Source organism: Ursus arctos, unplaced genomic scaffold (genome assembly GCF_023065955.2).
Source record: "Ursus arctos isolate Adak ecotype North America unplaced genomic scaffold, UrsArc2.0 scaffold_6, whole genome shotgun sequence".
In the NCBI taxonomy this organism is placed as follows: Eukaryota; Metazoa; Chordata; class Mammalia; order Carnivora; family Ursidae; genus Ursus; species Ursus arctos.
Window position 1 is genome coordinate 50355176 of NW_026623078.1, and position 15209 is coordinate 50370384.

The following is a 15209-nucleotide window of genomic DNA, read 5'->3' on the forward strand; positions in this document are numbered from 1 at the left end:
GGATAAACAAGATGTGATGTGTATATATACAATGGAATACTACTCAGCCATCAAAAAAAATGAAATCTTGCCATTTGCAACAACGTGGATGGAACTAAAGGGTATTATGCTACGTGAAACAAGTCATAAAAGAAAGACAATTATCATTTGATCTCACTCATATGTGGAATTTAAGGAACAAAACAGAAAAATACACACCATGTGAAACTAATCAAAACAAAGCTGAAGTAGCTATATTAATATCAGGCAAAGAAGACTGCAGAGAAATTAATGTCAGCAGAGATAAAGAGGGATATTTCATAATGATCAAAGGGTCAATTTACCAAGAAGACATAATAACCCTACACATGTAAGAACCCTACACAGCTTATAAAAACATGGAACAAAAACTGAAAGAATTGAAAGGAGAAAAGGACAAATCCAAAATAATCACTGGAGATTTCAACACTCCTCTCTCAATAACTGATACAGTAAGTTGACAAAAAATCAGTAAGGATATAGAAGATAAAGAACACTATCAACCAATTGAAGTTCTTTGTTTATTTCATATCTTTTATTTCTAGCTTCTTTATTTATACTTTTTTTTTTCAATAATTTCAACTGCTCTGGTAAATTCTCCTAACTCTTCACAGGTGTTGTCCACCTTTCACCAGATACTTTTAACATAGTAATCACTGTAACTTCACAGTCCCTGTATGATAGTTCCAGCATCTAGATCATCTCTGGTTCTGGTTTGGTAGACTATTTCATCTTTTGACAAAGAATCATTTTTCTTGCTCTTGGACATGTTGTATTATTTTCACTTAAACCCAGACACACCCCCCTCCACGACACACAAACACTGATACAGAATTACCTAGTCTAAGTGGCTCTGGGGGAACAAAAAAGGCACATATATGATACAGGAATTGTGTCCTAATATATAAAGAATTCTTATCAATAGTAAGACAAAAATAAAATAAAAATGGCAAAAAATACGAGCAGACATTTCACAAAAAATATACAAATGGCTAATAAGCACATGAAAAGAAAAAATATACCAACAAACGGCTAATAAGCACATTGTGTCATGAGGGAAATAAAAAATAAAACTACAATAAGATACCACCACCTACAAAAATGGCTAAAATTAAAAAGACAATACCAAGTATTGGTAAGGATGTGGAACAAGAGGATCTCTCATACACTGATACTGGAAATAAAAAGTTAAATAGTCACCTTAAAAAACAGGTTAGCAGTTCTTCTAAACTTGTAGGCACACACTTACACAATTCTACTTCTAGATATTTACCCAAGAAAAATAAGAACAAATGTCCATCCACCAAAGACTTGTACACAAATATTCATAGCAGCCTTATTCAAAACAACTAAACACTGGCGGAGGCGGGGGGGGATCCAAACGTCCATCAACTGGTGGATGAATAAACAAACTATGGTAAATCCATACACTAGAATACTGAAAGGGTTCTATTCAAAGCTCCCTCCCCTGCCAAGCTTATAGAGAAAACTCAAAAGTGTCTGCACTTGGCCCTAACTCTTTGCTGTTCCAGGTCATGGTGCCCCTCATTCTCAGGAAATGGACCACAACCCACATCCCAGATGAGCCACCGACAGAGCCCCCCCAGAAACCTGTCACCTCCTGCTCTACCTAGCCAAGAGCTGACCGACCACCTCCTCACACAACCTCCCTCAGGGGCACAGCTACAACCCTCTCATATCCTTAAAACCCCTTAAAAGCCCAGCCTAATAAAAATTTGGGGCTGACATATCTGTTGATGTCTGACCTCTCTCCTCCCTTTGAGAATGAATAAACTCTGTCCTGCTTGTTGGTCTGCACTTTGTATAATTCTTTGCCACCTGTGTCACTGCCCACCCTAACAAATACTTGGCAATAAAACCTAACGGCTACATTCAAGATCCTCAACAAATCTCAAAATGATTATTGCTGAGCAAAAAAAAAAAAGAATTTTACTCTATGTAAATTACATCTCAATAACAATTACCCCCCCCCCAAAAAAAAAGTACCTAAATGTAGTTCTAAGGAGGGACGCCTGTGTGGCTCAGTCAGTTAAGCATCTGCCTTAGGCTCAGGCCATGATCCCAGAGTCCTGGGCTCCTTGATCAGCGGGGAGCCTGCTTCTCCCTCTCCCTCTGCCTGCCGCTCTCCCTGCTTGTGCTCTTTCTCTCTGACCAATAAATAAAATCTTTAAAAACAAAAAAATATATAAATAAATAAATGTCATCGTAAGGAAATTATTCGTGATTATAGCAAGAGCAATTCAGTGGCATGATAAAGGGAGAAGCCAAACTACAATGGTATGAGACAACAGAATCCAGAATCTGGAAAGGATAAGTGACTGGAGACATGAGTTTGAGAAAGAAAATAAAGCCAAACAAGCAAAAACCCACTGGAAATGCTTGAATAAGTGTAAATGCTGTTTTGAATGGGCTCAGAAAATAAGGGAAAATTGAAAATACAAATGACAAGAAGAGATAACTCCTAAAGTATGTCCCTGAACAGGGTAGAAGGAAGGAGATCCAAAGCACATGTGGACGGGGGGGAGGGGGGGGACACGGGACGGGGACACCTCTCTCATTGTAATAGGAGGAAAGGATGGGCAGACTTAAACAGTAGATTAATGGCAGAAAGTTAAGGGAGCTCTCATATATCGACTTCTATTTGCTTTAGGAAGTCGGGGGATATTCATCTACTGTGAGTGAGGAAGTTAAAATCTGAGATTTGAGAATACAGGACCATATTTGAGACAGCCAGAGTGGAGAACGAAAACAAAACAAAACAAAACGCCTCATGAAGTTTAAAAGGATTACTTGACAGCACTACAGGCCTTGTTGAGACCTTGTTAGAGAACCATCCAGTTAAAATCGCAATATCTGAGGTTTTTTATTTTCTTCAGCACTGCTCACAAATCTTCAAGTACGTAAGGAAAAAGCGAACAGTGGAATCTGGCATTTTGCCAGACGCATGCTGCAGAATGACAATGAGACAAAGGAATTAAAGATACTGGTGAAAGAATGGCTAAGACATGGGCATGGGCATGGGCATGGGCATGGGCATGGGCATGGGCAAGAAAGAAAGGAAGAAAGAGAGAGAGAGAAGGAAGGAAGGAAGGAAGGAAGGAAGGAAGGAAGGAAGGAAGGAAGGAAAGAAAGAAAGAAAGAAAGAAAGAAAGAAAGAAAGAAAGAAAGAAAGAAAGACAAAGAAAGGGACTAATGAGCAGGGGGAAAGAGCAAAGTAGATACTATGAACCAAAGACTGTATGTATATCCCTACCAGAAAAAGAGTCAGTCTCTTAAATTTTCAAAAATATTCATTACTATGCCTCAGAAAGCAAAGGTGCTTCAGGTCCTTCACGGCTAAGGAAAAGTGACTCACAATGAGCCAAGCACATGATATAGCGAGGGAGACAGCCTTATACTAACAGATCTCTTTAATACTAAGCCAAAAGGTAATCCAACCACTACATACTTCTTCAGAAGTTACGAAAGTTTACTTCAAAGCAGGCTCATAATCTGGCTCGCTTTAAACAAACAAGTCATAGGTCCTCCAAGCAAATCCAGTAAACACTTAAGAATTTTCTATTAGTTCACAGGTCTCATTTTCTCAACATGTTGTACAACGGAAATGTTACTAATGTAACTGAGACAAAAAGATGGTCTCTGGGGTGTCTGTCAAGTGAAAACACATGATTTATTTTGGTAAACAATTCCTGTTTTATGTCGTTTGTCTTTATTTCCTCTTAATCATTTCAATTATAGTTTAATTTTAAATAATTTTTATATTATTGGCTTTGAAAACCCTTACAGCTAAAAAAAACTCAAAAGCCAATTTAAAATACATACACACAAACACATTTTCCTATTTTATTGCTTTGGCAAACACAATATAATGAGCATAATTTCACATGTACTTGACATTCTGTGGTTTTTAACACCTCGGAATTTCATCATAACCCTGTTTTTTAACCAGAGGTCCAAAAAATTCCTAACTAGTGCCTTTAGAGCACACACTCTCCCAGGTGCTAGGGAATTTCGTGAAGAATAAATCATGAACAAGGTATTTCTCTTATGGAACTTGGTAGATAGAGTTTATTACATACGTAAGCAGACATACCCCCAGAACTATCTTTTTAAAACAAGTCAGTTGCAGTCATTTCCAGGGGGCATGGGACGGAGTGGTCAATGGCCCGCAGAGCAACATGCCTAAGCTTTATTGTGACTACTGTCACACATACCTCACCCATGACTCTCTGTCTATGAGAAAGACACAATGCAGTGGCGGGAAACACAAAGATCATGTGAAAGACTACTATCAGAAATGGATGGAAGAGCAGGTTCAGAGCCTGATCGACAAAACCACCCGCACATCTCAACAGGGAAAAATACCCCTGCTCCTCCTCCTGCAGGGACAATGATCCCACCTCCCCCCCCCCCCATCTCCCAGGTCCTCCTTGCCCTGGTATGATGCCAGCACCCCATATGGGGGGCCCTCCTCCTTCTGGGATGATGCCAGTGGGAACTGCTCCTGGAATAGGCCACTTAAGGGAGGCCACATGCCAATGACGCCTAGGCCCCCAATGATGAGACCTCCTGCCCATCCCATGATGATGTCCACTCGGCCAGGAATGACTCGACCAGACAGATAAGGAGAGACAACAGATAAGGAGAGACAGGAACCTCCTTATAGCCATTTTATATTACTTGTTCTACTTCCCCAGGCAACTATGGTGCTGGGACTCTGGGTGTTTTCTAACAACGTGACAAGGAAAACTTGCTCCCCCTTCCTATCAAAGAAAGGATAGTTTTTGCAGGGGAGTAGTGGGACCAAAAAAAAAAGAAAGAAATTTTCATTTGTATTGTGAAATGTGAAAATAAAATTGGCGGCTGTTTTAGTTAAAAAACAAACAAACAAGTAAGTGGCTAATTGTGTCTTTCCTGTCATTTGACCTTCTATCTCATAAAGCAGGAGAGAACATAATCTATTATACTGCCATTGCTAATACTGTGAAGAAAAGCAGCCTTCTCCCACATTGTTTTCAGACATTAGAATTCCCCCCCTTTTTTTTAGCTACAACCAACTCTCTAGTAATTCAGTATTTAAATGCCCACTTCAACCTTACCCTCATCCATAAGCTTGTTTATCTCACTTTTGTGTTTCCTGTTCAGTGTAAGCATTTCTGTTAATATCTTTTCCAAGGTCCCAATACAAAGTTTTCTCCACCTTCAATGGGAGGGTGGAGAATCATTCTATATAGACTAATCTCAGTGTTCTCCAAATTCTCAATATTTTATCATTCAAGAATAAGTTACAATTAAAAATTACACCTCGGATAAGGGTCTTATGGTGATATATTGTTTATATTCTTATCTTTTAGAGATGCCTACTGAAATAGTTAAGGTTATGAGGGGTGCCTGGGTGGCTCAGTCAGTTGAGCATCCTATGCATGATTTCAGCTCAAATCATGATCTCAGGGTCTTGGGACTGAGCCCCGTGTGGAGCTCTGTGCTCAATATGGATCGTGCTTGTCCCTCTCCCTCTGCTCCTCCCTCAACACCTGCTCACATGCTAATAAAAAAAATAAATAAAATCTTTTAAAAAAAAGAATGCTAGGATATGATATCTGAGATTACCTGAGCTTATCAAAATATTAAAGGGTGGGGGACGTGTATGGAAATATAAATTATGCAAGATTGGCCAGACGTATTAAATTGTTCAAACTGGGTGATGGGTACACGGAGGTTTATTCTCTCTTCTTTACAAAGCTGTTTCAAGTTTTCCATTAAAAAAATTTTTTTTTGAAGAGTAAATGGTAGGAATTAAATGAACTGCGATTGGTCTAAGAAATAAAATATGTATATTCATTGTATATTATAACAAAATCTAGAAGAAAATTAAATGCCTAAACATATATTATTAATTAATTATAGAACATCTATTCATGTAGCCACTAAAAAATCATCCTGTAGAAAACCCACTGACATAAAACAAGTGAACAATATATTGCTAAAAGAAAAAAGGGCAGGTTACACAATAATGTGCACAGAATTAAATCATTTTCAGGTTTTCTTTTAAGCATAGGTGCATCTGCATATGTGCACACACAAACACACTGGCACCAAACTACTAGTTTACTCTGTTTTGTTCACTACTCAATCCCCAGCACCAAAAACTGGGAATTCAAATATTTGTTGCATGTAAACATTTTAAGATTCTAAGCACCAAGGTTTGATTTGGGGGGTGGCTCTATCTTATGCTTTTGCTTCATAAGGTTTCTAAAATAAACATTCATTTTTTTATATAACTGGGGAAATTTTTTTAAATTGTATAAGAAAATTAAATTTTTTTCTGCATGACTCAATAATTGTTTCATGAAATGCATTTCCTAAAATCATTTTATACACTAAAAAGAAAGGCCTCTTTATAGGCTGAATTAATAAACTGACCAAGGCAATCAGAACTAGTAAAATCAGTATCTGTTTATCAGTCTTATTCTTGTGAGTGAATTTTGCAACTGCTTAGAAAATACTATCTTTACAAAACCTAACCTTTCTTTTTTTTTTTTTTTTTTTTTGAGATTTATTTATTTATTAGGATGCCTGGGTGGCTCAGTGGGTTGGACGTCTTGCTTTGGTTCAGGTCATAATCCAAAGGTTCTGGGATCAAGTCCAGCATAGGGCTCCCTGCTCAGCAAGGGGCCTGCTTCTCCCTCTGCCTGCCGCTCCCCATTTGTGCTCACTCTCTCTCTCTGTCAAATAAATAAATCTTTTTTTAAAAAGATTTATTTGACAGAGAGAGAGAGAGAGAGAGAGAGACGGCACGAGAGGGAGGGGCAGAGGGGGAAGGAGAGAGAATCTCAAGCAGACTCAGTACTCAGTGTGGAGCCTGACATGGGGCTCGACCTCACAAACCTGAGATCATGACCTGAGCTGAAACCAAGAGTCACTTTATCAACTGTGCCACCCAGGCGTCCCCAAAAACTAAACTTTCTAAAATGCACCTTCAACATGGGTACAAAAACTGACCAAACTGTATTTAAAATTTCATCCATTTATATTCATTTAATATATACTTACTGAATTTGTAGACAATAAGCTACATGCTGCGGTAATGCAAAGAAAGTTAAGTTATAGCCCTTGACAACCCAGAACTCCTAATAAAGCAGGAAAGACAGATACATAAGAGCAAAACAAAACGTAATAATAAAGGTAGTTAACATTTATTAGGGCTTTTATTGGCCTTGTGCTGAGGACTTAGCAAGCATTTTCTCATTTATCTCTGTAACAAACTTTTTGGTAGCTACTAAAATATTCTCAGTTTTTAAGTAAGAAACCTAAGGGTTAAGTGACTTCCCTAGTCACTTGGTCAATAAACAGTAAAACAAAATTAAACCAAGGTCTGTCCAAGATATGGTATGGAGCCTCTCACTGTTAGGAAGCTAGCAAATACCTTGGGGCGCCTGGGTGGCACAGCGGTTGAGCGTCTGCCTTCGGCTCAGGGAGTGATCCCGGCATTATGGGATCGAGCCCCACATCAGGCTCCTCCGCTATGAGCCTGCTTCTTCCTCTCCCACTCCCCCTGCTTGTGTTCCCTCTCTCGCTGGCTGTCTCTATCTCTGTCAAATAAATAAATAAAATCTTTAAAAAAAAAAAAAAAGGAAGCTAGCAAATACCAAAGCACACTCATTAATTTCCATCTATTACTACAGCAAGGATCAAACATCAGTCTCATTTTTAAGGGGGATATTTTTTGTAAGTGTACCCAGGAATTTCTCATCTTCAAATCAATTAGTTATTTCTACTCTGAAATGTACTATTGTAGACACTAAACTATAATCTCCTAGAACAGGATTTAGCAGCTTCTTTGTTTCTCCCAAAGCTATATTATGTACTCAAGAGATTAAACAGATAAACTTTTAGCTTGTTTTGTGCTTCTTAAATTCCAAATCACCATACCATATTATATGAGATGATAGATGGTCTAGGCAAATGCAACTTAAATTATGTTTTAGGAAATGTGGTATGGGGGAGCCAAAGAGATGAAGTTCTGAAGTACATTATGGTGATTATGGTAATGGTAGAATACTGCTAATTGGTTAAGATAAACAGCATACTCTTCCTCCAGAGATTTCCCTAATCTAAATGTCCTACAAGCCAAATTCCAGAATGGAGAAGGCAACTAAAAAACTGTAAAACTAGGGCATGGTTTTGTTTCTTACAACCCAGAAATGTGGTCACAAGGATCTGGGCTTACAAAGTTAACAGCGGAAATGACAGGAAAGAACAAATTCAAGAGAAATTCTGAAAGAATCATCATTTCTCACTGCATACAAGACAAAAAGATGAAAGAGGAACGAACTGATCCTCTGAATCACCTAATTTCCATAACCTACACTCTAGCCACAGTGGGCTATTCCTTGAATGTCCTGAATTTTCACATCACACTTTTTTCAAAAATCACATGATCAGTGTACTATAAAGGGCAGATATTGTATCGTTCCTTGTACATGATGCGAGATATATAGGTAATACTTCTATATGTCCATGCTCTCTTACCTCATCTTGTCAGTTAACCACTTCTTTAAAGATACCCTCAAAAGTCTTCTCTGGCACGTCTGAGATAACCTTCTGTCCTCTACCACCATCCTTACCCACCTACCCGCCTAAACACCTGCTCAGCGGGGAGCCTGCTTCTCCCTCTTCCTCTGCCTCTCTCTCATGAATAAGTAAATAAAATCTTTAAAAAAAAGAAAAAGGGAAGAAAGTGTAAATGCTATGTGAACAAAGATGACAAAGGTCATGGGAGCTCGTGTCATTCTTCCCAATGACTCTAAGCTGCTACTGCCTTTATTAATGGAGCCTATTCCACAAGCTAGTAGTAGAGACACTGAAGCTTATACAGAACAGCAGCCGATGACGTGCCTTCCCATGCTACCCCAGGCACATTTCCTGCGTTAGTCTTGCAATAAAATTCTATTACTGAAGATAATCTGTGTATCTCTCTTCCTTTTGGTCTTAAAGGACCTAAGGAACAGAGTAACTAATACAGGAAACCAAGGAGAAGGAAGACACACACACCAAATGCAAACTGGCAAGAGTGACATCACTAATCAGTAGAGAGGTTAGATGGAAGGTAGGGATTCTGTTTTGAACATATCCCTTTTGAGGAGACAGCAAAGTAGTCAAATGTTATTTAGTAGATTGAAAATACTAAGACTGAGCACAAAGACTGATTCTCAAAAGTATGCATTTGTGGGTCATTTCGATCAAAGTTGAAGTTGTAAGGGTAGATAAACTCACCAAGGAAACAGCTACGTAAAAAAAGAAGAGGAAGACAGAAAACAGAAAATAAAAGGTCAGTGTCAATTATGAATTGGAAAGAACACATAAAACAGAGAAACAGAATAGAAAAATCAGAAGGCCAGAGAAAATGAAAGCCTTAAGCAACAGAGACATAGGGGTGCCTGGGTAGCTCAGTCGGTCAAGTGTCTGTCTTCAGCTCAGTCATGATCTTGGAGTCCCTGGATCAAGCCCGAGTCTGAGCTCCCTGTTCAGTGGGGAGTCTGCTTCTGTCTCTCCTCCCCATCCCCCTGGCTCTCTGGCTCACTCACTCAAATAAATAAATAAAATCTTAAAAAAAAAAAAAAAAGGAAAGAAACAGAGATATAAGAGGGGTAAGAACAGAAAAAAAGGTTTCTGATCTCCCCAAGCAATGTCTAAAAACCTGTTACCTTAAAGCAGTTTCATGAGCTAGACAAGGCCTGAGCATGTTTCAACAGAATGAAGCCTTACAAATAGAGATTTTCAAGATTCTAGAATTGGGGAACAAAAACGTGACTATAGGAATAAAGTTAGAAAAGTATAAGAGGGACGTGTACAAAGGTTACATGAAAGTTAGAAAGAGAGGAAAATGCCCTCCTATAATACAAGCAAAAATTATGTAGGAACAATGATCAAATGAAATTAAGATGAACGTATATAAGGTAGTTTTTCTGCCTGCCAGTCTAAAATTTCAACCTTCTCTACAAACAGATGAAGTCATCTGTGTAATATTACATGAAAATATAAGGATAGGACAAAAAAATAAAGGGCAAATTTAGGGGACTGGAGCTCCGAAGCGAGGCAGGAGTTCTGGCTTTTTCCGCAGGTCTGTTAACACCAAACTAGCTCCATGCAAGAAAAGGGCCAGTCATAAAAGACTTAAGGTAGAAGAGAAAACGAAAGGACTGTATTTAATCCTCTTCCTTTCTTTCCCGTTTCCAGCTCTGGAGCAGCAGTTTACAAGTTTGTAGACAAGCTGTAACTTCTGCTCAGGAGGTCTCTTTGGCTTCGAAGACACTGAAATAAACTTCAGAAGAAAGAAGGCACAGCCAGCTGCTTCTAATGGGCTAAAGGTTTATTTTGTTTTGTTTTTTAGTTGTGGCAAAATATACATAACATAAAATCTACTATTTTAACAATGTTTTTAAAGATTTTATTTAGTTACTTATTTGAAAGAGAGTGCAAGCAGGGGGATGGGCAAATGGAGAGGGAAAGCGAGAATCTCAAGCAGACTCCACGGTGAGGTGAGCGTGGAGCCCAACCCAAGTCTGTCTCACGATCCTGAGATCACGAACCCAAGCTAAAACCAAGAGTCAGATGCTTAACTGCCTGAGCCACCCAGGCACCTCTACTATTTTAATTACTTTTAAGTGTACACTTAAGTGGCATTAAGTCCATTCACACTGTTATGCAACCATCACCACTATCCATCTCCAGGACTTTTCATTATCCCAAACTAAAACTCTTAATCCATTCAACAACTTCCCATTTTCCCCACCCCTAGTCCCAACTAACCACCATTCTACTTTCTGTCTTGATGAACTCGGCTACTCTAGGTACCTCATATAAGTGGAATCAGACAGTGTAAGTGTCTTGTGTCTGGCTTCTTTCATTTAGCATGTTTTTAAGATTCATCCATGTTATAAGTAGCATGCATTACAATTTCATTCCTTTCAAGGTTGAATAATATACCAGCATGTATATCCCACATTTTGCTTATCCATTCGTCTATCAGTGGACACTTGGGTTACTTCTACCTTTTAGCTATTGTGAATAATGCTGAAAATAAACGCTGGTGTACAGATACCTCTTTGAGTCTCTGCCTACAATTCTTTTGGATATATACCTAGAAAATGGAATTGCTGAATCATATGGTAATTGTATGTTTCATTTTTTGCAGAACCATCACACTGTTTTCCACTGTGACTACACTATTTTACATTCCAATGTACAAGTATTCCAATTGTATACATCCTAGACAATGCTTATTTTTTGGCTTTAAAGGAAAAGAAGCTGAGACAACACGTTTTCTAGAGATAGATAGAGATACAGATATAAATATATAGATACAGATATAGGTATGTAGATAATATAGCCATCCTAAACAGTATGACATGCTCTCATTGTGGTTTTGATTAGCATTTCCCTAATGATGAGTAATGTTAAGCTTCTTTTCACAGATTTATTGTCCATATCTTTTTGGGAGAAATGTCTATTCAAGTCCTTTGCCCATTTTTTACTTGGGATATGTGTTTTGGCCAAAGACTTTTAAAGAGAGACACAAATGAAGGCTTTCTACGTTGCTACTCCTACCTCCCTAGTCAAGAATAATTAGGATATGCCTTCTAGCTCTCTTGGAAAACTTATCATGGAGAGAAGGATCTGGTCGGAGTGCAAATCCCGCAGAAGAAAAGAACTTCCAACTCTGTAAGAACAGAGATTCCTTCTTCTTAAAGGTCCTTCCACCTCATTTCAGCTCTGTAATTTTCAATATGTTTTTCTTTTATGGCAAATTTCCCTATATTCTAGTACTCACACTATTGGTAGCTTTATTACTACGAACAGTAACTTTTATTAACATACTGTTATTGCTGCTGTATGCTAAGCACTATGTTGCATCTTACATGCAATATCTCATTTAAATTTAAGATCTCAGGGGCAACCTGGGTAGCTCAGTCAGTTAAGCATCTGCCTTCAGCTCAGGTCATGTCCCAGGGTCCCTGCTGAGCGGGGAGTCTGCTTCTCCCTCTCCCTCTGCCCCTCCCCAGCCGCCCCCCCCCCCCCCACCCGTGGTCTCTCTCTCTCTCTCAAATAAATAAAATCTTTAAAAAAACAAAATTTAAGTTCTCCTCGGGGCGCCTGGATGGCGCAGTCATTTAAGCAACCAACTCAGTTTTGGCTCAGGTCATGATCTCAGGGTCATGAGACTGAGTCCCATATGAGGCTCTGTGCTTAAGACTCTCTCTCCCTCTCCCTCTGCCACTCCCCCTGCCCCACACACTCTCTTTCTCTCTCCCTCTTTCTAAAATAAATAAATCTTTAAAAAAAATTAAATTCTCCTCTTCAACCCTAATAGTCTCATCTTGAATACTATTAGAAAAGTAAAACATCTTCAAAACACATGAAAGGTTGTCATTCTTCAGTCTTTCAACATTCCATTATCAAGCAAGGTCAGTCTCAATATTAGCCTTAAATAATATTCTTTTTATTTTATTTAATTTATTTACTTGAGAGAAAGAGAGACAGAGAGCATGTGCAAAAGAGCACAAGCAGGGGGAGCTGTAGAGGGAGAGGGAGAAGCTGACTTCCCTCTGAGCAGGGAGCCTGACGCAGGGCTGGATCCAGGACCCTGGTATCATGACCTGAGCCGAAGGCAGGCGCTTAACCAACTGAGCCACCCAGGCGCCCCTTAAATAGTATTTTCAAAATTATACAACAATGACTCTGTCTTGAATCCACAAAATCAAACATCTTTTCTACTTCAACCACAGAAAGTACATTACCTCAAACTAATAAAACTCGAGGATCATTTTTTTTCTGCTCCCTTCTGCTTTTTAAAGGCCAAACATTTTGTAAATATTTAGATGTTTAGCTCTAAAGTATTACAAGTGATTTTTTTTTTTTTTAACTCAACTAGAACATATGTATCCAAGTGAAAGCTGTCCTTTTATCTCTTTGGAAAGCTATGTGTTTCTTCAGATGTTGACAGTGACAGGTACATTTTTGAAACACTTTAGAAAATGTCTTCAGAGACAAATGGTTTACAATCACCATTTCTTCTAATCTTCACAAAACCCAAAGAAAAGGTACTATTACCACCTCCATTTTGCAAGTGAGTACACGGAGACTCAGAAAAGTTAACTTGCCCACCACTGCACTAAGTAAATGGCAGAGGAAGGACAAGAACCAAGTCTATCTGACTTTCAGCTCCAGCTTTTAATTGTTTCGCTGTATCATTGTTTTAATAGTAAAATAGATGTGATTTGATGATCTCATGGAGTATTTACTTCTTATAAAACTGTTTTAAAATGTATGAGGGTTTAGCTAATTACTGGCACTAGAATGAGATGAAATCCACCTAAGAAAACAGATGCTCTACAATAGATAGAAGACTTTTTAAAATTAAAGTCTTATTTTTCAGCTCTATCATACCATTTCCTCTCAAGTTGGGCTCTTTGCCCAAAAGTACTCTAAAATTATAATTTCCTGGCAAAGAGCTTTAAAGGAAAAGAAGTTGAGATTTTTCTCCTTCCTTCACCCTTTAGAGTCTTTCATTTTTATTTTCTAAGAATCTTTTCGCTTAACCTCAATTGGAAAGGGACAGGATTCCTTTTAATTTCTTGTAACAAACCTATTCAAAGTTAAGAAATGTTGCAACATACTCCCTAGCTTTAAAGACATGTTACTGCATTCACTTTCTTAATAAAGTCAATTATAAAAAAATAAAAAATCCAGAAAATGCAGACAACATAAAAAAGCACATTTGAAAATGCTCTGACATATTCATTTCCTGCCAAAATAAAAATTAAAAATAATCTTACAAGAAATATGCAGAGCTACAAATCTCATAACTTTTTTTTTTTTTTAAGATTTTATTTATTCGACAGAGATAGAGACAGCCAGCGAGAGAGGGAACACAAGCAGGGGGAGTGGGAGAGGAAGAAGCAGGCTCATAGCGGAGGAGCCTGATGTGGGGCTCGATCCCATAACGCCGGGATCACGCCCTGAACCGAAGGCAGATGCTTAACCGCTGTGCCACCCAGGCGCCCCCAAATTTCATAACTTTTAATCCAGGTCCTTACAAAGATTTTTAAATACTCAATAACCATACCTAGATCTGAGAACTAAAAACGAGAACAGAATCTTTAATTGATTAAAAATAAAAGAGGAAACTTGTCAAGGTCTACTCACGTACCTGCCATACAGAAAAATCTACCATAATTTGTACCAAAGACACTACCTACACGTTAAAACTAGGTTTACTCATATATTTCATTCCTCACTTATTTCCCTACATCTCAAAATCTACAGATAAAATATGAGGATTTAGTCTCTGTACACTCACAATTCCTCGCTCCCACCCCCAGAATACTAGAATTAATTGCATTAATCCCAAACATAAACACAATAATTAAAAGTGTACCTACATTAATAAAAGTGTAATTTCAGGGAAACTTTAAACTGACATTAACATGTGTACCATTCAATGAGTTCTGTACTCTGACTTCTGCTTAATTTTTATAGGCTTTGATAAATAGAGATGGAGGCTGTGGAGACTGGCTGAGTTCAGCTATTTGCACAGATAGACACTATTTTGCTTGATTTCTCAGTACAGTTTTATTACACAGCAACAGCACATATGAAGCCATTTCTCAGTATTTCCCTGTGGTTCCTTGTAAACAAATCAAGAGGATTATGGCACTTTATGAAAATATTTTTTGCTTTTTTAAGTTGGGAGTATTTTTACCTGTTTGGTTTTGGTTTTTTTAGAAATAAAAATAAAATTTTTAATCCCAACTGTATCTAACAGAAAAAAAAAAGTGATCATTATACGAAAGATAAATAGTTTAAATACTTTAACCATAGAAATTAAAAATAAATAACTGTAAGTGTAATGTTACTGTTTTTGCACAGGTATAACTCCAATTCACTTTGGTAATAATACCGTGAGTCCTTAAAATCAAAGTAATATTCCAAAATGACAAATTTTTTCTTGGCTTGGGAATTCCATGGGCTTAAGGTAAAAATCCCCTTCCTTTTAATGCAAACACTTTAGCTGTTTTCATATTAAAACTTAGAAACTCAGGGAAGGTTGGAATAATTTCTTCTCCCCTTCACTGCATATAATGTTCCTCCTCTTCTCAAAAGATCAT

General features: G+C 38.0%; 1 protein-coding gene and 1 pseudogene across 5 annotated transcripts in view; one reads left to right on the top strand and one right to left on the bottom strand.

Annotated features, from left to right (window-relative positions):
• STK3 (serine/threonine kinase 3) overlaps window positions 1–15209 on the bottom strand; it is a 262758-nt gene that overhangs the window by 234474 nt on the left and 13075 nt on the right. For 2 of the 5 annotated variants that reach the window (XM_057308113.1, XM_057308111.1), the window contains exon 1: window positions 7466–7626. The exons of the other annotated variants lie outside the window; for them this stretch is intronic. In XM_057308113.1, the coding sequence (XP_057164096.1) occupies window positions 7466–7530 (65 nt within the window). In that variant the 5' untranslated portion in view covers window positions 7531–7626. Of the gene's footprint in view, window positions 1–7465; window positions 7627–15209 lie in introns of those variants that run through there. 5 annotated transcript variants of the gene reach the window in all.
• On the top strand, window positions 4218–4664 carry LOC123000827 (U1 small nuclear ribonucleoprotein C-like; annotated as a pseudogene).